General features: G+C 30.5%; 1 protein-coding gene across 1 annotated transcript; it reads right to left on the bottom strand.

Annotated features, from left to right (window-relative positions):
- Window positions 1-1,827: 1,827 nt before the first annotated feature.
- Window positions 1,828-26,274, bottom strand: LOC132754680 (uncharacterized). Its single transcript, XM_060745338.1, has 7 exons — window positions 26,173-26,274; window positions 23,913-23,999; window positions 6,558-6,689; window positions 5,634-5,755; window positions 4,815-4,871; window positions 4,184-4,322; window positions 1,828-1,968 (listed from the first exon to the last, which is right to left on the bottom strand). Exons 1-7 carry the CDS (start codon window positions 26,272-26,274, stop codon window positions 1,828-1,830), a joined length of 780 nt encoding a protein of 259 aa, XP_060601321.1.
- Window positions 26,275-26,685: the final 411 nt, after the last annotated feature.

Raw genomic sequence — 26,685 nt, 5'->3', positions numbered from 1 at the left:
TATTGTCTATTCAAGATGGTTGATGTCATGGTATCAGACAAAACAAACACATTTCTTTTTGCTCTTCTAGGTCATTAACTCAAAGCCGGTGGTAATGTAGGTAGTTTTACTCCGGATCACAGCAATAAGCTACATTGAATTTACCAGAGCAAAGTTAAGCCACTGCATCGTTCCTCGTTGGTTGTCAAGCAGTTAATCAGTACTTATTGACTTAACATTTGCAAGGAACTGATTACTTCAGTTTATGTAAAAGCGAATGTCCTTGGAAAATATTGATTTCATGATAAATCACAACGAAAATGACCTTCAAGTTTCAAGATTATTGAATATACATGTATATCCCAGTTTGCATATTTACAATACAAATACATGTCTGAAATAAATACATTTGTAATAATAAATGATAATAAACAGTCACGAAAACATGTGAGGGTAACACTGTATGTATATATAGATGTAAAAATAATTTTGCGTATCAATGACGACCTAAAATAATACAAGAAAAACAAATTCTATTAAAATGTGTAGCTTGTGTTGTCTTGGACTTGGCCTAAGTACATAAACTATTACTTTGGTCTTTAATACATTTTTGTCGATTATCTTATTGATGTGAATTTTGATTGGCCATTTTTTTTGGGTTGTCAGTGACACGCGTTTTGTGTTAATATCAATGTTAATGAGTCAGACAAATTATTTCATATTTTCTGCCATAAAATTGCAAGAAAACAATGCAGAATAAACGCATATTCGCACATGGTCTTGACTTGTTTGGTTTTAGGAAAGTTGTGTTAGAACTTATTTTATTATTTATTTCTTATAAATGAATTATGTAATTGGAGAAAATTCTTAGTTGAAAAAATAATATAAAATAATTCACATTATATATTTGCATGGATTTTATCAGACCTTTCCGTCAACAATTAATGGAGAGTGGCTATCCTTTTTCACAAACAGCGTTTAATTTTACCTGAGTTATGATTATATGTGTGTTTCAAATTAAAGTTCACTTATTGTCTCCTGTACCGTCCGGGAATCGAACAGTGTTGCCCGATTCACAGTCCTACGCTCTACCTACTGTGTTAACCGGACGACTCGATACTATTGACTTCATTCGATATTAAATATTGTATGTTTCCTATTATAGCACACGATTTGCTGAATTTGTATTATACCAATGATATTCGTTTGAAGCTTACAATTTACTTTGCAGTTTGTTTACTCTTTGAAGAATAGTAAACGATTTTTTTGATAATTGTTTTAACTTTGCAAATGACTAAATAATGTAAATAATTTGAAATAAAAGTATCGGTATGCTTGATTTTGATTTAATTGCTACTGGAAGTGACTAAAGGGTAAAACATTGAATTTCTGGGACAAAAATCATTTTGATTATTTTCTAGCATGATTCTCTTTAATCATGCAAAGTGTGAGAAAATTTTAACGCCTGGTTTATTTGTTTCTTCTTTGCTTGTGTAATGTTATTACTTAAATGTACAATAAGAGGCCTAATACCTTAAAATATTTTTCTTAATTCTTGTCTAAAAAAGATTAAACAGAGAAAAACAACATTAACAATAAAATACGCTTGAAAAAAAGTTTTGTGCAAGGAAATTATCTCTGAGTCTACATTAATTGATTTTATTTCACTTTCTTATAATGTCTCGTTTAACAAATTGAATAAACAATCAACATAAATGTTTCCCTAACTGTTTATAAATACATGAATATGACAAAATGACAATGTTAATAATTTAACTTATTTCCGGATGTACCGGCGTTTTTCATCCCGACAAGGAACAGCGGTTTCCAAACTCGAAAATTATGATGTTATTTTCTAAACTCAAAGCTAGTGAATCCTGCAACAGCAGTATTTGCACGTGCAACGATGATAACTTTTCTACGTTGCCTAACTAGCGTCCTCTCAACTCCATATTTGGCGTTTTTTACTTCTTTGTCGTTTACAAGGACCTATATAAATGAATATAATTGATTAATTTGACACTCTAAAATAAGGTTAAAGGTCATTTGCTGTCACTTTCATCTGCTAGTCTTAAAATCTGATCGTCTAAAAGCACTAAAAATATTATTGTTAGCAAAATCACAATGAAAGTATCGGTACTGCTCGTGTGTAACTGTTACAGACCCCGGTATCACAAAGCTGTAAAAGTTGCCAACCGGAATACGAGTAGATTTATCTCTCTGTAAAATTTTGTCAAAATAACGTTACATATATGGCAATGTTTTTTTCAACGTCAGAATCGAAATTTTCTTGCAGATGAAATCCTTGCTATCAATGTATAATAATATAGTTTAACAATTACTTTACCGGAGCAACCAACATATTCGTTCTTTAGCAAAGACGATACCTAGCTCTCAAATTTGCTATATTTAACATTTGAATCAATTTTTGGTGAATGAAATTAATTCATTTAAAATAAGGGCAACACTAAATATTTTATATCCAAAGTGTAAAAGTCACTTCATTAAAAAAATAACAAACAAACGAACACTTTCATGTGATGCATTATAGTGATGTTTGATTAAAATGTAAATAATTTAAATTGAATTGACTGACCGATTTGTATGCCCCCACCCTGCATGTCCCTATTTGAGTAACCGATTTTACACTCACCCTAAAATAATATGAATAATAAATCGGCATTAAGAATTGTGCAATAGGAAAAGAAAGACCCGGAAAAATGCGCCAGGGTTTTTGATGATGATGCCTCTGAAAAACAGTTAAGAGTTGAGAACAGAAGTGAATTTTTCTTAAAAAGAAACAACCAATGGCAATATTTCCGCTTAATAATTTGATCACTAAAATGTATGAAAATATATATAAAATATGCGCAAGAACACTTGCTGACAAAGCGTCTGTACGAGTTTGGTCACAATCCTTTGAGACATGTATAAGCTGCTCACAGAAGGAATAATTTAAGACTGCCCGACGCAATATCCCAATCTTTAAACTTTCCTTCGGATAATCTGTTTTAAAAAGGTCTTTTGCCCGGTATATTTTTAACTGCAATAGCGTAATTTGAAACAACTGCTGGAATATCTTAAAATGGTATTGAAGCAGTCCAAGAATGAGACAGTGAGATGGTACATTGAAATAAATAACCAAAATATCCTAAATTGGATAACCTGACCGAAAGGCGGAAATAGCATATTTTTATGTACGATTCAATATCCCAACATTATAATAGGGTGTCCTGCCACTTCTGGCATTACACAAGTTAACTCGAGATATAAACATATCGATAATTATTTGTTCCCTTCGCAATGAGAAAAATGAAATTTAACATTACTTAGCAGAAACCAAACATTCATCTTCTTATCGCCTTTTTTTACAGGGCCTTAAGAAAGTCCATGTACCCCTTTTTCAATGAGACCAAATAATGCATGCAAGCTTTAGTCACGAAACAAAATTTATTTCAATCAATGATTACCACCTGTTATTAATACATTGCCAATAAATAAATATATGAATGATAAAGGATAAGACTTTTTGGCAGTATTTGAGATATTTTTTAATGATAACGTTTTTATACAGTTTTGAATGAAATATTTTTCATAGAAACAAGCTGCCATTTAATTAATAGTGAAAGTAGTGAGTGTTAAATTCGAAGAAATTAAGAAAAAAATGAAAATGTTTGGATATGATACACAGATTCGAAATAGCATTAAAATCGAATTGTAATATTATTATAGAAGAGACAATGAAAAAGGAAGTAATGATTACTTTTGTGGGTGCTACATTTGATTGTGACGGGGACAGTTTTCTGTTTCTGAATAAATGATGGTTAACAGACCTACATTCTATTCGGAGTCGTTTATATTGTTTCTGTTGCAAGAACCTTACACGAAAGAGAAATTATCATAAACAAATAAAAAAACGGTCACGTTTGACTTTCTTTCGTATCCACGAAATTGTTCGCATGTATATGTATATAATAAGCATTTAAATGAAAACAGCTTTAAATTTGCATGTCGAAATGTTTGAAAATAAAATATTGTTTTCACTCAAAATTGGCTTGTGTTATTATTATAATTAGTTGCAATTTATTGTAATCAAATTAATTAAGAACGATAAATACACTTATTTGCAGTAAAATTTATCGTCTACCGGAGAAAATATAAAGTAATATTGTGAATTTTCATGTTCTCAATGGAATCGGCTTACCTTTATTTGTGTGTCTTTAATAACGAGTGAAATCTTGCATTCAACCAATGGACACATGGCTTGCCATTCGAAAGGGAGGATTTCAAAGTCATTCTTTGAAGGGTGTCCGAAGATCAATTGCGATTTTCTCTCTTTCACGCTTAAGAATAAAATAAATACTATTTTTTAATACAGAATAAAATACGTAAATCTCACTGTCCTTATGTGAAGTTCGAAGATGTTGCCAAATTATATCCCGTACACAAACAAATATATGAATCATGAGTTAACCATTTTATGTTTATATTGAGAAGCTGTTAATGAGGTAGATAAAGACATAAGAAACGCACAGCAACCATTTTAAGATGAATCAAATAAAGTGACACTTACACTAGAAGCCTTAAAATAAAATAAAGATAAAGTCATCTGTATAAGTTTTATAGAGATTTTTTTTCATTTTATGTACGTTACAATTATCATTTTCAAGGCATGTTCATAATGAACTTATAGATAGAGTATAAAATAAAATATATTAAGATGCATTATAAAAAGCGTGTATGTGTGACGAATAACTAGCAAATAAGAAACCCATACCAGTGTATGTTTGCGTTTTATCAACCACATTTTACTTAAAATAAAATAAGAATATTACCCAACTGCGATTGGATTATCATCAATTCTCCTATTGTCGTTGGTTAACCAGAAAAAGCTTAAAACAAGATAAAACAAAAATAGTAAAACACGATTTTATTAATATAATTGTATAAATAACAATGTGTTGAAATTCAATTTATTTACGATCGAAAACAAAAGCTTTTTCATTTTAAATTACTTTCCTTATTTTAACTGAAATTATCAATATAAAAGCATAGTAACTTTCATCCATCAAAATGAACCATTGAATGTCACTTTAATCAAAGAGATAATATTTAAAAGATATAACTCGAATTTTAAACGTATAAAACTACAACCAGCCCTAATTAAGTGATTGTCCCTATTAGTCTTGAAAATCTTAGAGATTCTACGTGCATAGGTAAATTAATAGCGTAATGTATTAAGATAGTGTTTGTGTGAAACTCGTACAAATACAGCAATATAATGACGACTTTTCAAAATAAAGACACCATTTGCCGACCAATGAAATTACTTGAATTTACAAAAAAATGCTCCTTTTAATCGCATAGACAGGCAAAATTTGTTAGTTAGTCATTAAGTCGAGCACATGAATATAGTAGCACCGTCTTATTTTGACAAAATATTGGTTAAACTACGTTCAACATTTCGTCAATACGTTGGGTGGGCTCGTTTTGTTTATAATCTTAGACAGACATTTTGGTCTTTTGATTAGCTAACAGTGTGAGTAATGTAATTTCGTTATGCAAAAGATTCCATTTTGTATCGCAAATAAAAACATCCTTTATACCCATTGTAATTTTTATGCACATATCATTTTAATCATACAAAGTCTTACTATTCTGAAGGTGGCTTTCGAACAAAACTGAAGTCCAGCCTAGACCACATTGTGAGGGGTAAGTTTAGAAGATTTAACTCATCATCACTGGGATCACTGGGATTCATTAGATCAGTTGAAATCTTTAAAAAAACAAAAATCCAAAAGGGATATCTACCCAAACAAACAAAGTTAAAATGATTACTTTAAACTTACATATATTTTGAAAGCAATTATCAAAACTACAATTTGTAATAAACGTATTTATTCTGAATCAAAGTGTTTAAATTTTAAATAATTATTGTAAATGACATAAATGTGGTACACATTATAGGGTTAATGTACATTTATTCGTGCGTTAAAGAACATTCAAAGGTGCATTTACGCTCTATTCTTGCATAAAAGGAAAGCATATGTTCAGATCTGTTATTTGCTTCGTATTTTGTTGATATTTGTATGAAGAAACCACTGCTTGTTCAATGCTTTCCATGTGCCAGTGTGACATAATTCAAATGACTGCAAAATTGCTTCCGAAATAGTTACTTGATAAAAAAAACGGAACGCGAAATTATTGAATTGAATAGTATATTTTCATGCAATAATAGCGAAAATGCACCATCTGAAAATGAAATTTTTAATTCCCCTTCCCTGTGGAATCGGACATTATATGCGTCCTCGTGCATATCTGACCATATCAATAAAGTTTAAAAAGGTGCCCGTTATTGTTTGTCCTTTCTTTTGTTTAAGTAAACCTATATGCTGATTTTTAATGCAATAACTAATGTTATTGTACATGATTTTAAAGATTTGATTTTTTTCCATGTATCGTGAAACAATTATAAAGATCTCATCTTAAGATAGTACTTGTCATTTCTGCACATACATCTGAAGAGATATTACAATCATTTCCAAGAACTTGAGTGAGGACATAAATAAAATATTTACCCATGGTTGAAACTCTATTTTAAAATACACCTTTTCTATGTATTCATATCCTGGTTCAACAGTCGTATATTCATCTGTCAATTTCTTGCATTTTCCTGTCTGATTAAATATTCGTGCACCAGCAACATTGTTCTAAAGGTCAAAAGATAATTTATACAATATCAATTATATTATATATTTTATCTTAGTAGCGGTGTGGCCGAGTGGTTAACGCGTCGAACTGGAAAATCCGACAGACAAGTAAAACTTAAATGAAACTAGTAATCTAAAGATAACTGGCCGTTTTGGGTTCAGACCCGATCAGGGCAAAACCGTTGTCTCCCTGGGTAAAGAACTTTACACCCATTTCTTTTTAGTTCTACTGGTTGGTGCATGGAACTGATCTAAAAGTATAAACAGCCTACAGCTTCTTACACAATCGAACAACATGTTCAGTAAATCCTTATAAAATAAACAATGAGTACATAAAGAAATGGAAGTAATGTTTGTATAACAATGATATAATTATTTATTGTAGGTTAGAAAAAAACTGTTTTGTAAACATTGAAATCAAATTATAAGTATACTTATATTGATGTCTAAAGTAGGACAGTATTGATTTAGGTGTCCCTATTACTTGTTTTTACGTTTGACTTTACAAAAGTTGTAATTACATGCTATAATAATCAGACATGAAATATTGCAAATTTAAATAAAGAATAATGGATAATATAAAACCAACAAATGATTCATCTTTAATTATATTGTGTGCAAATTGTATGCAAACATTTATGTTGAAAAAGAAAAAAAAGAAAACACGGTTAAAACTTTGTTAGCCGGCATTGGTTTCATAAACAAAAACAATTGTAAAACAAATGGTAGATCTTGAAGTGATTCATAACATCATCAACAACATAAATTGAGTGTAAGTTGGGGGACTGAACCAAAATTAAATTCCTCTTACAAATAGAATATGAAAAAAACACTGAAAATCCGAAAGAAATCGTAAGTAACTTTCCATTAAGTAAAAATAATTTTGTTACAATTGACAGAATAATCGAAAGGTTTATTAATCTTGAAAATAAAAAGATTGTTATATGGATGTGTTCCTAAACAAATCGTCATGTTTCGGTTAATAAGCACAATTTCCAACACCAACAGCTACACAGTCAGTAGACAATTAAGATTAATAGTACTTTGATTTATATGCAAAACTATATACAAATAATTAACTTTATATCCATTGGACATAACATAAGGAAATTGAGGGTACCTGATAAGTTCGTAATTTTGGTGTAATTTTGATATTTCATGTACATGAGTAAACTATCAGGATTGTGGATCTTGGTAAGTTATTGTGTAAGTTCCTTAGTAAATAAATTGTTTACTAGAAAATACAATGAGGTTTTAACACAGTGTACATTGGTATGTGGGAGGAAGTATGGTTAAACAGAACTTAAATATTTGCGCAGTTTAACTAGAAAGTTAAAGAGCTATCTTTACTACATTTTATTATAGAACTATTCTTTACATTTTATTTTATACTGGCAAGAACTATCCTTTACATTTCAATTTAGAACTGGCAAAGTATATATAATTTACATTTTATTTTATAATTGTCAATGAGATTTCCAGATTTCAGTTTGTGATTTCAAAATGACCAATAAAATTATTTTTATATTAAGTTATTCCTTGTACATTTTGCAGGAAGCTAATTTTAGACGGCATTCAGCAAAAAAAAGATATCTTGCCAGATTTATTGCTACATTTTACGGAAAGCACTTGAAGCATTCCTTAACTAAAGAAAGCCACAATGTTAATCTTAGTGTATATAAAACGTTTTACCTTTTAAGGCAATTAATTATTTATAAACAATTAAAATCCTTAAAACTTTGCCAGCCTAATGAATTTTGATAATTGACTTATTCTGTTGGAAATTCTATTCTGTCATTTTAAACATTACAAATATACAGGTTGGATTAAAACAAAAAAAATTATTTCACATTATTGATATGCTGTCTTCTGTTCTGATCACAGCATGATACATTACAATGTTTCAGTTTTGTGATACGCGATATTTGTTATTGAGAGTAAAGATCCCATATCAAATCTTTATTGTAATTGAAATAACAAAGTTCTGTTTAAAAGGTAGTGTGATATCAAGAGGTTATTAAACATTGTTGGGAACAATAATGATTCCACTGGGCTCGCACACATTTTCAAAACCTATATCAGACTTGACTTTTGCATCGTCGATTAGAGGTTTGACAGCTCTGAACTCATCCAATAGAATTCAATATTGTACTTATCAACTTATAATAACTTTATAATATTACACAATACTATATCTAAAGGTCAAACTGGAGATAACAGTATGTTTTAACACCTTTTATGTAGTGCTTGATATACAATTTTTTTTCGACATAACTCTTCATAAATACAAACAATTTACTTTTGTGTTTGAACATTTTATGATGTACCACTATAGCCAAATGTTTATTGAAATAAACTTTCTATATTTACTCCAACGAGGGAAAAAATTCCAAATTTGTAAATTGTCAATACTCTTTAATCTTTTAATGTGTTTAAATTGGACAACTAATAAGTCATGATTTTACCCTTACAAAGCTAAATATCTTATCTTTAAATCTGTATAAAGTAAATTATCACTTTCATTGGACATTTAAAAATATGTAGTGACAATATATATATCACGATGTGCCGTGGTCGCATCTGTATAATCAGTTGTTGACAGAAGGCTAAGACTAAATGAATGTAAAAACAAGATCTGTTGTTAAAAACTGACAAATGTCCCCAATCAGAGTCCAGAACGGGAACCATGACCGTTCATTTACAACAAGCAATGGTTATTTTAAAACCACTGTCATAGGAATATGGAAACATTAACTGTCATAAATACTTTCTCATATGCTCAGTGTGTCAAATTGTTTTTGAACAACATTCATGAATCAATAAAAAATGATATGACCAGACACAATTACCAAAGTATTAGTATAACCTTCTCCATTCTAGCTGTAAAACGGACTTTTAAATGTGACTTATTGTCCTTATGTCCCACATAAGTATGCCTAAATATTTCAAAATTAATTCATGAATGACAGAATGCCTAGATACAACTATGAATGTACTTGTATGAAACTAAACATAAAAGATGATAGCTTGACCTTGATTTTAAACCAGTTTTAAAGTACAAACTATAAGGAGAAGAATTTCATATGACATGTTGTCTTTCCTTCTAATACTGTTTTGTTTTAAGAATATTCAAATTGCTCTGTGTATACTGTTAAATGTAACATGTATATATATATTCTTAGAAATTAAATATTTTAAACTTAAGCTACAAACTTACTTATCACAAATTATTTTGAAGTATCAAATATTGACCCTGACTATCAATGCAATTATGTTATGACGTTTGATATTCAAGAATGAACTTGACCTTTTGACTGTTTAACTACATTCTGTTCCCTGTAAGTTATATTAATAAGCAGCATATTTTTTATTTCAAAGTCCATCCATAAACAACAAAGCTATGCACAAAGATGACCATTTATTAACAATCATAACTTTTAAAATCCATGTTTGACCTTGACCTTTGAATAGGTGACCTGACTCCTATACATGTCACGTACTCATCATGTTTATACAATTATGCCAAGTAATTTTGAAATAATTCCAGGAAGGACAGAATTATTGACCGGACACGTTCTCTGATGAACTTATAATAAATTCATGTAATAACTTTGTAATACCAGTTTGACCTTTGAATTTGATAGACGAAACTAACTTAATTGTATTTTTTTTTAAAATAACACCTGTGTTAAAAACATATTAATTTAAATAAACTGGCTACATAGAAATCACTTCAAATATTTGGAAGAAATACATATACAAATAAATAAATAAATATAAGAAAAAGATAATGAAATACAAACTCCCCTAGAAACATAGATTGCTTTTATGTGAATAATGCAGTTATTTTTTATTGAAAAAGCCGAGATGTTTTATTATAATTTAATGTAATACTTACAATGTGTAGAATTTCCATTGCACATTTACATATGTCCGGGTGGTTACGAGGTACTTGAAAAATGGCCGTCTGAATTTTAATACCATTTGCAAAGATAATGTTGTATAATATTATGTAAACAAACAGCAAAATGAGATTAACATCCATTACTCGAGCGAGATCTTAAAGCAGAATGAATTCTCTCTCCGATCCTATTTGCAATGCATTCAAAGAAAGAGACATGAGACATGTGTATTATTATGACATCATACATGTTGACACGCCTTTTTTACCAGACAAAGCTCAAGACATTGGCTACAGCCTTAGGAATTGTTTATTCATGATTTGCTGTGATGTCTTCGACATGTTTATGTATACAGTTATGTAAAAGATACAACTTAGATAAAAGATACGACGGAAAAGTCGATCAAACTTGCTTTGATTTCTAAATAATGTGAACATCGAAACTTATATGTATCGATCATATTGAAGCATAAAAATCAATTTTAAATAGTTTATTCATTAAGCGATATAAATATATTGCTTGAATCCTTTTATACATATCTTTCGGGAGTAAATTATGATATTTTTCTAAATTGTTGTTCATTTATACTGAGCACGAGAAAACAACAATTTCCCGCTAATACGCTATATGTGTATGTAAAACATAAGCAGACGACAGTTTGCCGACTTTGACACGGAATTAATTACATTGATCTTTAAAATGTCTTCAATTATACTGGTGTTTTTTTTTTCAATAGATCAACAATTGGTTGATAAAGCCTCAAAATCAATGTATATTGTATCAGTTAAAATATATCGAAACAAAATAAAATATTTTATATATGTAATATTTCGGGGATCATGAAATCGAAAGTAATTGTAAGATTCACCTTAAATTCTGTAAGAATTTTTTATGTGAAAATGTATACGTCTAACACTGCAGTGTATGATGAAGTAGAATGTTATTCTTTATGTATTTAAAGATACATGAAAATCCATTAATTTAAATAATAAATATAAATGATAGAACTTTAGAAACTGTGTAAGATAAGTCATGATTGTGGTAATGGAAATAAATGAGTCTCTAATGTTATAAAATGTTGTGCAAAATTGGTGATAGTAAAGTTTTTGAAAATTTTCTCTGCGTTGTATAAAGATTATTTTAAGTGTTTAAAGACAGCAGTCAAATGTTTTTTTTACAATGTTGGCATGATAAAAAGTAAAAGAGCACGAGGAATCTCTTGATTTATTATTACATTTTGATTTTAGGACAGATTTTATAATAAAGCTGAGAGTAGCGTCTCTTTCAATACATATTCGGACAACTAGGTATGAAATAAATAGATAAATAGAACGACATTGGTGTTGTGTTTCATTTAATGATTCATGTACGTTTGAATGACATCCGACAATTGAACATTACTAGATACTATGATTTAAAATGAGCATGTAAATGTTAAATTTTTCGCTTATAAGATCTACCATATATGAACTTTTAAGTTGATATATCTGATACTCTTTCTTCAGTTTTGCCCCCGATATGGAAATGGGCAGTGACTCCAAAATTACATTTAGAAGAGTTTTGGCAGTTCTCCTTTAAGTTATAGCGAACAATCCAGCTGTGAAAGTTCAAGTTTAATTCTTCAATACGTTTTAAGTATACACTGGACTAAAATCGATTTGAAAACAAACGGGCAATAACTCCAAGAGTATGCACAAATGATTTATGGTTCTTTACCTAAAATCTGCATTTACCTCTATCTATAATATGACAGGAATGCTATACTTTATTATCGAGTTTTACCCAACACAATTATAAAGTTTAAACATGTAAAAACGGACGACATGACTGTAGAATAGCTCGATTGTTTCTTTGAAACAGCCGAGATAAAAATTGAAATTGGCAATCACTTCTAAATCATAAATTTGAGAGTCATAGACCATACACTGAACTGTTTCTCGATAAAATATATCCAATGATAAATTTTCAAGTTGATAATAACATGTCTTTTAGAGTTACCCCCGCCCGAAAGATTATGTATATAATATTTCAAAGTGCATTAACTCCAAACATTTGCAAAAAAAGTTTAGATTCTTTCACTCAATGGCCTATAATTAATTTTTTTAACTGGCAAGTTTTATACTACATTAAGAGACGCCGGATAGACAAACATCAAACAATTTGGGTTTATAAACTGTTTCTTTGATCTTACCAAGGCATTATACCAAATTTAATAAAATCATCTACCTAATACGACGACTTATGTGGTTTCCCTATTTTCTAACTATATATTCTTTATATTATGGACGGAATCACGCGCTAAAATCATAATTTGTTGGTTCAGACGGACAACGCCAAACTTATATGTCGAAGAAGAAAAAATACATACACGGTGGTTTGCCTTGTGCCCTTTCCTGTTTTTGTTTGGGGTCCTCCTGGGCTCCTTGTCACTGGCTCTGGGTCGGGTGGGGGACTGCGTTCATTGAACGCCGCCTTTCCTTGATAATCTTGTTTATAACATTTCGTACCCTATTACATCTAATTATACAAGGCCATTCTTAGAAAAACTAACTTTGGGTTGCATTTCATCATATCTTCTATATGGAGAAATATTTCTGCCAACAGTTTAACATCTTATTGACTAATTTGTATCAATATAATAAATTGTTTAAATCTTGGCAGCAATACAGCCGGTGCTAGGTCAGGAGAGAAAAGCTCCTGGCACAAATAAACCGAATCTTCAATTCCATACATTATTGTTGTTTTTGCGATTTCCTCTTTTCCAAATTTGTATTGGTTTGCATATATTCGCTTCTTGTAAACGTACTTTGGATGTAATAATAAAACCATATATTACTTAAATGATAACTAACGTTTTAATATTAGCCGTCATCCAGTTATCAAAGTAACATAATAAACATACAATATGCTGAAAGTCGGTGCTTTTCCAATGAGTATATACAATTGGTTCATAACTATATAGTATTTAGCAGTTACATGACATGACAGTATGAATAGCAAAACATGTTTATTTCCTTTGGTTCTATCTACAAACAGTCGTTTTCTTTTATGAAATAATGAACACATACCGACTGAAATGTTGCGTAAAATGAGTTAAAAGAGCTTTTAAAATTCTTCATAAAAATGACCATTAGTATCGGACAAGATAATCATGAAAAGAACAAAAGTTTTATTTGAAAGTAAGTTATTGTGACGCTTGATTAAAATGATAAATTATAGATTTTCAAAAACAGGTTTCAAAGAATACGATTGAGTGTAAGAATCAACAATGCGTAATGTAATGACACTTTTATTATTGAAGCATGTAATTTCTGTGTTTGGAATCTTAAGTTTTAACCAGCTTCTGTGATTCTGGCATGTTACTTCTCGCCGATGAAATATATGTTGAAGCTAATTGTTTTTGGAAGAAAATATTACCTATGATATCCTTAACACCACCTATACCACGAAATATATAACATTTTCCTTTTAAATAAAATTATAGTGAAGAAAATTAAAAGAAATAAAAGTAAATATTGAATGAATCACAAAAACAGTTATTTTTGTGTGTGTACGTTATATTCACACAAAAAATAATGTCCTGTTTATAACAACTAAGTCTGCATAGTTTGTCATTATATGGACAACCACATGTGTAACTAAATATATCAGGTAAAAGTGTGTTTATTTTGGCCTAACTTCAGAAAATATGTATTCAACATGTAAACCCTTGATTACTTGCATATATCTAAAATAAAATAACTTGTTTTATTTATTTATTTATTCATTTTTTGGTTGTTGTTCAAACTATTTGTTGTCTTTTTAACGTAATTAAGTTGGACATATTTATAAAACTTACATGTTATACTCACTGCACAGATAAAAGTGGATTGAAAAAAACTACTACATTGACATGATCAAGCATTTTTAATATTTGATATCTTTAGTCATTTGTTGTTACTGAAAATTTTAAAACAAACAGCAACTACTAAATTGTCAAGCAAATATTTTTTCAGAGAGATACATGTTTGCGATTTTCACTTACGAATATCTTTGGTGGGCCTCTATTGATCCCTGTTTCACAAAAGCAAATGTCAGTATGTTGTGACGTATCTGTTAATTTCATCTTACTGTTGTTTTCATTTTATTTTTATTTTTGTTCTTCATCTATTCCAGTAATTTGTTGTTCAAGAAAGATTTAGCTTTCATATATGTACAAGTCGAATTGTAAATATTGAACAACTTCATATGCTAGCTCCGACGAATGAATATTTTATGCGATTTGGAGTAAGATGCATAATTTACTGCGGAATTACACATTTTATTTTCTGAGTCGTTAATAGAAATAAACGTACATAAAAACATTCACATACCTTGACCTTACATCTCATAATCATTTTAAAATTTCTGGCTTTGTAGCAAAACATTTTTACATGTATTTACATTCCCTTCAAATGGAAATACAATGTTTCTTATCTCAGTATACAAATAATGGACTCTACAACTATCTGTAGTTTACCGAGGTTTAATATCGTGGAACAAGGCTAAAATTAAATCATGCATAAACACGTTGTCTCCATTTTCCTGCTAAAGGGGAACTGTTTCGAATTTGGACAAAACTAATACTCGTAGGTGTTAGAGCTGTTGCATTGCATTGTCATAAAACATGAATTTTTTCAATCAATCCTTTTGATGACTTTTAAGTTTGCTTTCAATAAATTTATCTTTTAAAGTTTTGTATTTTTCTTTACATGTCCGGACATAGCTCTGGTTTCAAAAACTTAATAAGTTGCCTTTTATATAGTGAAGCGTGGTCACACGTGCGCTGTTTTATTTTAGTTATATTTGGTAACCGGTCTTTGATGTCTTTAATCGGGATATAATTAATGCTTAAGGCATAATGATAAACCATTATGAGCAACACTGTCTTTATATAAATATGACACATGTTTTCGGATTTCTGGCACATTACGATATTCACTGAAGCGTACCCGTCCTGTCATGTATAAAATAAACAACTACGCAGATCCAAACAGACAATCGTTTAGGTAGCATTTTAAGGTATGCAGTGCATACAGAGCGTAGAACTTCGCTCGTGATCAACATTGAATCATCATTGATTTTAATAATTCCAGATTTTTACCATTATCTAATGGACTGCTAATTATTCAATAGACCTAGGCAGAGCTTGGTCCTAAAACATTAATCTTGTCCCGGCGCTTTGGCATTCTAGTGAACTTTACAGAAAATATTTTCATGTGTTTCATTTGTTTAATACTTTATCAATCAGCATACATAATGATACATTCTAGCATTCATTTCAATGTTTTACTTTCCATTACAGATGATGTTAGATATTTCAGTGTTGATGCCCTGGTATGAGCAAATCCTCCAGACAAAAGAAAAACAATTTCTTGTTGTAGAAAGCGTACTGTTCAGTTTAACATTTCTAAAAAAGTCTACATATTGACACACTTACTAGGATATTTATGCTCAAATTTTATATTTGATTAAACTTATAATTGCAATATTGTCCCCTTTTAATGTAAAATAAACATCTTTTGAATACACGCAGAGTAATATGTTACGTTTTTAAACTCTATACGTTAAAGGTAAAACAACGAATAAAAACATTGTCATTATCAGATTTTTCAAGAAAGAACCAAATCAACTTTATTAGCCAGTAAAAAAATGCAGCTTCGGAAACATAGTCAGTACAGTTTCTTATTCAAGGAAGACAAATCTATAAGAACTTTCTATATTTCATTCTAACACTCCACGTGATTTGTCACTATAGACAAAGAAGAAGAAAAACCGGTGTTAAACTGCAAATAAACACTGGTTAGGAACTACTTGTATATGCGGCTGTTATGTTTTCACCCTCGATTATATAGTTTACAAAGCCCTTTAAAGCAACAACAAAAAGCATTTTTTATTTATATTTTTAGTTCTTTTAATGTTTTCTTTTCATACAATACCGAAATAATATCTCACATACACTAACGCCACATATTTGATCCATATCAGTTAATAAATATTTTGACAAAACGGCGCAAATCCGTAAGCAGCGTAATGACGTCATCCTAAGTAAACAACTCATTCATAAACGCTGACGTTAGTTCAAACGTACAAGAATGATAAATGGGGCACTGATGTAAACGCAGTACAATCCATTCTAAGACCTAAGTTTTCATTCAACGTTTTCTTCTTAAAATTGCTTTTGTTAATGATTTCTTTATCTTAGCAACAGTAGGGTGTGAACTCGAACATCGTTATACGAAAATCGGCACCGGAAGTTATTTCCGCTTGAAAAAATAACATTTGTGATCTTCCTTATTTTATCTTGTTAGAATCAAAATAACATCGGTCTTAGCGGTGTTTATCGGCTATTTAACACCGGTTTTGTCGTTTAGATGAGAAAAAAATCAACCACTCAGGCATACGGCCTTCGTGGTCAATTCCTACGCATCAAAACTCCAAACCGGTGTTAAATAGGCGATAAACACCGCTAAGACCGATGTTATTTCTTAAATATATTTCCACGAGTATTTTACTTTTACAAAAGATACTTATATTATATCTTTAATAGTTTACTGAAACCTCATTATAAAATATTTATAAATTTTGTTGGAGCATTTGTTCACTAAATTCAGCAAGAATATTTTACTTTTCTTATTTTTTTTTATTTTTACTTTACCTGAAGCTAAAATTCTTAAATCGATTTGAAGTTTGTTTTTGAATGTAGTTTGTCCGCCTACATGATGCTTATACAGGATTTTACAAGAAGATATCATAAAATTTGATATGGAGTAATTCGTATTCGAGAGTGGGGTTGGCATTTTACTAGTTTCCAGAGGCGGGAGGCCGTGACTTAATATTTTGTATGATTTTCACAAAAATACACCATATCTGCCCCTCCTGTCAAAACTTCTAGTACAGGTACAAGTATATACAGCCACTCATCATCACCATGGCAAGTCTTTTTAAGTTTAAATATAGTAACAATACATGTATTGTAGTAATTTTAATTTATAATTTTTACTGAAAACCCTGCTTGGATGTCTCAGAACTTCATGTCTGGCTTAAACGAAGGAGATGGTTCTATCATACCATCTGAAACAATTGGTTTATGCATTTTATATTACTTTTTGTTGTTTTGTTAATCAATAATCTGTATTACACACCAATTTGATCACTTGTCAACAACAGTAACGGCAGCCCCTTGTCAACACAACATATACACGAATTTGGAATAAAAAAAATATGCTACACATATTTTTAAAACAAGAGCACCACCAAGGAAATGAAATATATGCCAAAATGAACATCTGGTCAAGAAATCAAAATTAACTTTTATGGAAAAGACCAAATGACAAAACATGACCATAAACGTTTTATCTTAATCATTCTTATAATACTTAACAACCTCCAATTTGGGAGAATTTTTACCATATATTTATGATATTTAAAACTTATTTTGAAGACAAAAATACAATAAGACAATAAGACAGGAATACTGCATGTCAAATATACGAGGGTTGTCGCAGAAGTAAAGAGCCTTTTGTCATAACTGCTTTATTTGCAGTATTTCGTGTTAAATATTTCTGCTGGATTATAGTTTAATATGTATATCATCTTTAAAACGCTCTACATCGAAATTCCTTTTTTTTCCTACTTTAAATAATCGAAGCTTTCTCAAGTCAAGGTAACATGTGTGACGGACGGCGCATGTTATATTTTATGACACTAAGAGAAAATTTGCCCCCTAAACATCTTGAAAAGACAGTATTACGGCATGTTTTTCTGCGCAAAAAAGAAACGTGACGTTAAAATATCATTTTCTGTATTTAGAACTAAATAACATTATCAGTACCTGAGAAACTGCACTGTTTCACTGAAGAGAAAATTGTCATGAAGTCAACCGGCGATGTCAAGCTTCGGGCAGTAATTCAGCTTGGGAAAACACCAACATAGACCTATAACTTGAAATTGGTTCAGGAGGTCGGCAAGTATAAATGCTGTCGTTCATTAATTTAGTGTTAAGATGACATAAAGAATTTTGGGAATGTTGTCAGTCTATAGAAGACAAACACAGTTCAGTTTGTGAGTGTCGCTCGTAAAGCAGATTTGATTAGACTTCCATGGACCGCATGTTTACAATTAGATGTTAGTCTCAACACGGGGTCCGTCTAAAGATACAGTTTTTCGAATACTGAAAGATCTGAACACGAGCAAGGTGAGCTCTTGATGAGTACCCCAACTTTTCACCAAAGACTTATATATTGATATTTTTAGCTGACAAAATTTAGCGTTTGTTTAAATGGTAATAAAAAGACATGCAAACCAATTGCAGTTCGCTAAAATATGATCATTTTTCCTCAGCTGCTGCGGCGTGATGTAATAAACGCGCTCCGGAAGAGGCGGCCTTTGTTGAGCTGTCGGACAACGTATGGCATAAAAACAATACCCTTCCTCATAGGGCTAGATCCACTACAATTGAGATTGATTTATTGGCGTTTAAAAGAGCCATCCGCTCTACAATTCGACCTCACCCCTATGGACTTCAGTATAGTTCCGTAAGTGATGTCCAGTTTACGGGACACTACTTTAGCAGTTGGGAGGAGTTGATGACGGAACACGGAAGACCGTTCTTCATTTGGTAAAGACTTTTATATTTACATTGAAGGCGTTGAACGTTACAGGAAGTATGTTCGCACTGGCGAAGACTAAGGTGAGAAAGACCTGTATGCAATTATATCGTAAGTTAACAGTTTTTGTGAGCAGAGTTTAAAACAGTGATTTGTGTTTTTTGTATGTATTTTAATATTTCTTGTAATTATACGGGCATTTTTGAATTATACTGTTAAACATGACACTTAAGCCATATGTTTTTATTTTTTGAATTTACTAATTATTACTCAGTTACAATGGCTGTCTCTTTAATTTCTCTTTTATTTACTTTTGCCCATTGTTAACAAGTTATTCGCACAATCAGAGCCTGCAAAATATCAAATTAAGTTAATTAAGGCGTTCTGTAAGGTTTCCAATATATTTTTGTATTAAATTCACTATTGCAACGAAGTTTAATATGTTTTAATTGTCAATGCGGAAATTTACAGGCAATCTGAGTACCGAAAGTAGGATGTATGGTAAAACTGTAGCTAATGTAAGTAGAGGATAAGCATCTGAGTTGGAACGGAAAGTTCAGTTTACTTCGAAATATGGTAAGAGGAGGCTCAAATCATGACCAGGATATTCCACATTAAGTAATGCTCTAACTCATTTAAATGAAAATGATTTTGATATTCAATTAAAAATAGATATTATTCAATTTGTGTACTTCATTAAGATGCCTAATAGAGATAAAAGTCATTAAATGATTATAATTACCATGTTGTCTTTTACGAAAACCAGTTTGAAATGTAGTTTTACAACTTTAGTCTGAATATAACTGCCTATTGGTCATTGAATAAAAATCTGTAAATCAATAATTGTTTCGATTTCGATGATATACATGTGAGTGATGTGCAATTGTGGTTGCCATCTGAGGACTTCATTTTAATAGCCATTACAGTGGTCGAGATCAGGATTTCTGTGAAGTGTTCACCTATAGATAATTCAACATTCCCAAATATGTTAAATATACCAATTTACTATATCAAACAAAGTGAACTTGGGCATACATATTTATTCCGTACATTCATTCATATTTTATTGAACATAATTGCCATGCTGTATTTACGGAAACCAGCGTAAGTTTGACATGCGGCTTCATAACTTGAGCCAGATTGTTACTTCTCCTTGGTCATTGAATATAAATCTGTAAATCAGTGGTTTAAATTTCGATGATACACATGTATATGATCTGCAAATTTGATGGCCATCTGAGTATTTAATTGCCATTTCATTGGTGAAGATCAGGTTTTCTGATAAATGTTCAATTTTATCGAATTCACCATTCCAAAATATGTAACTACGAAATGCTGCTAAAATTTTGTAGTAAAGTTAATTATCTAAATCAAACACTTCGGATTCTTTCATGTGAAAAAAATATCGTGCTAGCTTACGGAACGGTCGTGTTTGGTATAATGCACAAATGTGTCACCAGTTAGCTAGAAAGTGTCAAAATGACCTCTGCTATGTTGGTGTGACGTAAAATTCAACAAAATCAAAGTATCAAAATTTCATTACTTTACAAACACTATTTGTTTTACGATCATCAGGTTAAGTAGAGAAAAATGCACTTCTCCCCTGAAACAGGTTATATCATGCTTTATTTAGATATTTAGAACTTTCAATTCCTTGTTAACATTTTAAATTCATAAGAGTGATTAACATGTTAGTAAGATATTCAATCCTTTAATTTCTTTTATTGATTCAGAATTATTTGTATGCAAAATAAAAAACTAATACATTTTTATCTTGAACAATTGCTGTAATACAAAAACAAATTTATGAATCATTATTGTCCCCATGACTTTTCGAAGAAAAAGGGGGCATAGAATTAGGCTCTGTCCGTCTGTCCGTCTGCCCGTCCTTCTGTATATCTATCACACGTGTTCGGTCCATTACTAAACTATTCATCAAAGGAATTTGAAATAAAATGGCTAAATTGTGTATTGTTGTAATAATACGGCATGTCATGCGCAAATTCCAGACCCCTTTTGAGTTCCAAAAGAAACATAATCTGTCAAAGTCTATGCTAGAGTTTTGAGCCATGCAAATTAGCTTGGAACATGACCCTTAAAATGCAAGTTAACAATTTTTCAATGTGAAATTTTCACATACATTCTGACCATTCCGTAAATAAAAATACAAATATTTATATGAAGTAAACGCAAAAATATCTCAATTAACTTTTTAAAAAATGTATTTTAAAAGAGTTAATATCAAAAATAAAAAAACATATGTATTCAGTTAAAATATTAACATTACAGAACAAAAAAGTACAATATAATAGACATCACTGATGATATAACTTACATTATCTCTTCTGAATTTATTTTGAAATAATTATATGTGTTCATATCTTTCTTTATAGTTAAACACTCGCTATCAGTTCTAATCAAGCTTTCTTTATGGCTAGCACCTCGTCAAATATATGTTTTACCTTTGTGATACATTGAATGAGTTTATTTATTTATTTTTTTTTTGCTCTTCTAGGTCATTTACTCATAACTGTTTCAAGCCTGTTGTGGTGTAGGTAGTTTTCACTCCGGGTCATAGCAATAAGCTACATTGAATTAACCAGAGCAAAGTTAAGCCACTGCATCGTTCCTCGTTGGCTGTCAAGCAGTTTATCAGTACTTGTTGACTTAACATTTGCAAGGAACCGATTACTTCAGTTAATGTCAAAGCGAATGATCTTGGAAAAGATTGATTTCATGATCAATCACAACGGAAATGACCTTCAAGTTTCAATATTATTGAAAATATATCCCAGTTTGCATATTTACAATACAAATACATGTCTGAAATAAATACATTTGTAATAATAAATGATAATAAACAGTCACGAAAACATGTGAGGGTAACACTGTATGTATATATAGATGTAAAAATAATTTTGCGTATCAATGATGACCTAAAATAATACAAGAAAAACAAATTCTATTAAAATGTGTAGCTTGTGTTGTCTTGGACTTGGCCTGATTACATATACTACTGCTTTGGTCTTTAATATATTTTTGTCAATTATCTAATTGATGTGAATTTTGATTGATCAATTTGTTGGTTGTCAGTGACACGCGTTTTGTGTAAATATCAGTGATAATGGTTCAGACAAATTATTTCATATTTTCTGCCATAAAATTGCAAGAAAACCATGCAGATTAAACGGATATTCACACATGGTCTAGACTTGTTTGTTTTAGGAAAGTTGTGTTGATTTTTGTATCATTATTTATTTCTTGTAAATGAATTATGTGATTTGAGAAAATTCTTAGTAAAGAAATAAAAAATTCTCAGTTGAAAAAATAATATAAAATTATTCACATTATATATTTTTATGGATTTTATCAGACCTTTCCGTCAACAATTAATGGAGAGTGGCTATCCTTTTTCACAAACAGCGTTTTATTTTACCTGAGTTATGATTATATGTATGTTTCAAATTAAAGTTCACTATTTTTTAACCTTATTGTCTTAGAATTAAACCACCTGTACCGTCCGGGAATCGATTCACAGTCGAACGCTGTACCTTTTGGGCTAACCGGACGACTTGATACTATTGACTTTTTTCGATATCAAATTTTGTATGTTTCCTATTATAGCACACGATTTGCTGAAATTATATGCAACAAATGATATTCTATAGTAGCTTTCAATTTTCTTTGCAGTATGTTTTCAAATTGAAGCATAGTAAAAATAGTTTTAATAGAATTGTTTTAAATTTTGCAAAATGATTAACAGATGTAACGAAACTAATTTGAAATATATATTTTTTTCTGGAAGTGATCTCAGAGTAAAACATTCAATTTCTGGTCCAAGTAAATAAAAAGAACATTTAGCAGTAAACCCATCGCTTTTTTCATTATTCAATTTGTTTCTAGCATGATTCTTTTTAATCATGCAAAGTTTAAGAAAATTTTTACCGCTGGTAAATGTGTTTCTTCTTTGCTTGTGTAATGTTATTACTAAATGTACAGTAAGAGGCCTAATATCATAAAATATTTCTCTTAATACTTGTCTTAAAAATAAAACAGAAAAAAAAATTAACAATAAAAAAATACACTTGAAAAAAATCTTTGCGCAAGGACATTATGTGAGTCTACATAATTGGTTTTATTTCACTTATTTATAATGTCTTGAGGAACAAATTGAATGAAAATCAACATAAATGTTTCCCTAAGCAGGCGTCACACTGTCCCGAAATTGACACCAGATGGGCATACGAATATAGAATTTTTAATTTCGTGCGAAGATAGCCCCGAAAATCGACACTCTCTCAACAGCCGAAACGATTTACAGTCAAATCGGCCCCAAGTCAGATCGGCTCCACGTTGAATTGGCCCAAAAATAGTCGAATCGGCCTCAAGTGAAATCGGCCTCAAGTCAGATGGGCCCGATTCTTTTTTATTTTCTTTATTCATGTTTCATTTTCTTTTTTTAATGTTGCATGCATATTGATAAAAAACAATTGTGTGGATGGGAATACCTAATGACAAACCATGCTTACAAAGAAAACCAGAACAAAACATATAATAATCAATTTATTTATTGTCTGAGTATAACAATTTTAACATTTATCTTCAATGTACTATAAACATATGAAACAGTATACATGTAACTGTATGAGGCATTTGAGGTTTTATTATTGTCACTTCTTATCACTAAACATTACTCTGCTTCTTGTCTCAACACCCTGGGTTGGTAAAGACTTGAAATCTTCTTCATTAGTGCCGATAATGAAAGTTGTTTCGCACGATAGCTGCAAGCATAAAAATTAAATGAAAGTATGAAAATGTCAACAATTATAATATAAATGTATATTCATTTTAATGATATTATTTAAATAAGAAATTTATATGAATTATATTTATATTGTATCATACACATTTTTCATGATCAATTATCAGTCAATGAGCATTATATTAGCCTCTATTCAAATATATTACTAATGAAATTCAACTTGACATCGAAAAAAATGGTCGTAATGTCACTTAAGTATTACACACAAAATAAATGATAAATCATATTAACCTGTTCCATGTTTGAAATATCTGAGACTGCATAGATCGGTAAGTCTTTCGTTGCATATTTGGCAATAGTTGTGGCTTCCATAACTTTATATATCGCTTTTATTTTGACGTTGTGCGACAATAAAATTATGAGTCAACCCTATTTGCAAAGGCTACCAGAATTTTGACAGTTAGTGTGCCGTACATAAAACCTATTAAAATCACCCTTATTAATCAATTTGGGTCAAATAGAAATACCATTTGATAAACAAATCAATTTTGAATCAATACATGTTTTGTTTTTAATTGAAACTTCAATGACATTGTGTACCCAACTATTTGGTAGGGAAAAAAGCAGAGAATGTTTACCAATAATCAATATGAAGTCTGCTTTCAAATGAAATCTCGCGGGACTTCAAGTTTTGAGGATTCTAGCATCTATATAGTAACGGACCATACACTATTTTTAGTAATTGTACGATTTTAAATAAAAAAAAACAAATAATTCATGAATCATAACTCAAAACATTATAAATCCAACATTTCTGGTACAATGTCTGCTATTGAATAAATACACCGTTATTCATAATTGCAAAGTCATGTTTTCAATTAAAAATAGCATTTGGGTCACATGTCACCAAATGTCATGCAAAGGTATCCGAACCTAAATTCTCGATAGTCACGTGATAATAAGGGCAGCAATGGCTGATAAACTTTGAGGCATTATTTCATCAATCTGACGTTCTGGGTTCAAAGTGTCCCAAATATATCTAACTACCTGTATTAAAATAGCTTTTGTCCCTATCACACAAATTTATTGAATTACAGCATAAAATATATATGTCACAGTTCTGGTTGACTTTTGATACGGATTTGGCTTCAGCGAACAGGTCTAGCAGAACAATAAAGCCTGTTCGCTGAAGTCTATTTAGCTAATCTGGCATTGGTGATGCTGACGGCGGCTTTAAGTTGTCAACATATGACCTGTAATGTAAAAAAATATCGTTACATTCATAGAAATTATCATCTTTATACTTAATAATTACTTGTAAAAATGTATTGATCAATATTTAATGTCCCCTTATTTTTTATAAAAGAAAACGTACAAGAATATATATTAATAAAACATTATCAGTGCTTCAGTTCTTTAGTATCATCATTATGTATTTAATGTCCTCATATTTTTTATGAAAGAAAACGTTTGTAGTATCATACAAGAATATGTATTAAAATATGTAATTCAATAATAAACTACAGTTTAATGTTAAAGAGTCAATTTTTTCATGTTTTTCTATTTAGATTGATACAAAAAATAAAATATCCAGCTGTGTCGGACACGTGTAACTAATAAAAAGCTAATTTAAAGCAATCAAGTATGAACAACATGCTACCTGATTACTTTATTTCTGACTAGGACTTAACACCCATCATCACAACATACATATACATGTATATTTATTATAATGTATGCACAAAAAAATCATGTTTTAATAAAGTCAATACGATGGTCATCAATTAAATCTTAAATTATGCATTCATATATGTTATATATCTATATTGTCTGCGTGTTCTATATCCACTCATGTTCGACAAATCAAATTAAGTTTGAACACCGTAACGTTTAATCAGGTAGCACGTTGTTCACGCTTAATTATCGTTACGTTAATTACATCAAGCATTCGTTAATCCAGTAGCATTGCATCTCTATTTATTTTTATTAATGAACTATAATTCAAATTAAAAACTACTCTTTAAAAAAATTGAATTTAGAAATAAAAATGTTTTTATTTTCAATTATTTTTCTATGGCAATATATTCACGATTATTTTTAAGTATTTTAACCTGTTAGTCATGATGATATATTTTCAAATGTAATGGCAATATTTTTACTCCTGATAAGTTTTGTCAATTAAAGTAACTCACCGGTATAACACCTCCTATGTTGTCACTGTCACAAGCATCACAAGTGACTGCCTCCTGCCGTTTCCGCACAACACTTCCACAGTATATACAATTTTCAGTCATTTATCAGTTATCAGCCAACCGCGGCAAATTTCAGTTGCAGATAGTATTGGGAGCTAATTAAACTACGTTAAAATTTTCTTAATGCCCTTTGGGACTGAATTGCCTTAATGCTCATCTATGCCTTGCTACGTTGGACCCTTGTTGGTGATTTTTTTGATACTCTGTCTTCCTTTAAAATATTGAGTACTTTTGTTATGGTCATATGGGTATTCCTTTATATGTATCTACATGACCATTTCGGTGTTTTACTTATTTTACATTGTTGCCGGGTCGTTTGGGGGTTGCGTTCATTGAACGCTGCCTTTCCTTGTTGATCATGTTTATCACATTTGATAAAACCTTATCATGCCACCCAAAAATGGCATTATGCAGGCGTCACACTGTCCCTAATTTAGCATCAGATGGACACAC

This window comes from Ruditapes philippinarum, unplaced genomic scaffold (genome assembly GCF_026571515.1).
Source record: "Ruditapes philippinarum isolate M1 unplaced genomic scaffold, ASM2657151v2 ctg975_1_1_1_1, whole genome shotgun sequence".
NCBI classification, from domain to species: Eukaryota; Metazoa; Mollusca; class Bivalvia; order Venerida; family Veneridae; genus Ruditapes; species Ruditapes philippinarum.
Note: the sequence above shows the minus strand (reverse complement) of the source record. Positions and strands in the feature narration are given on the sequence as shown.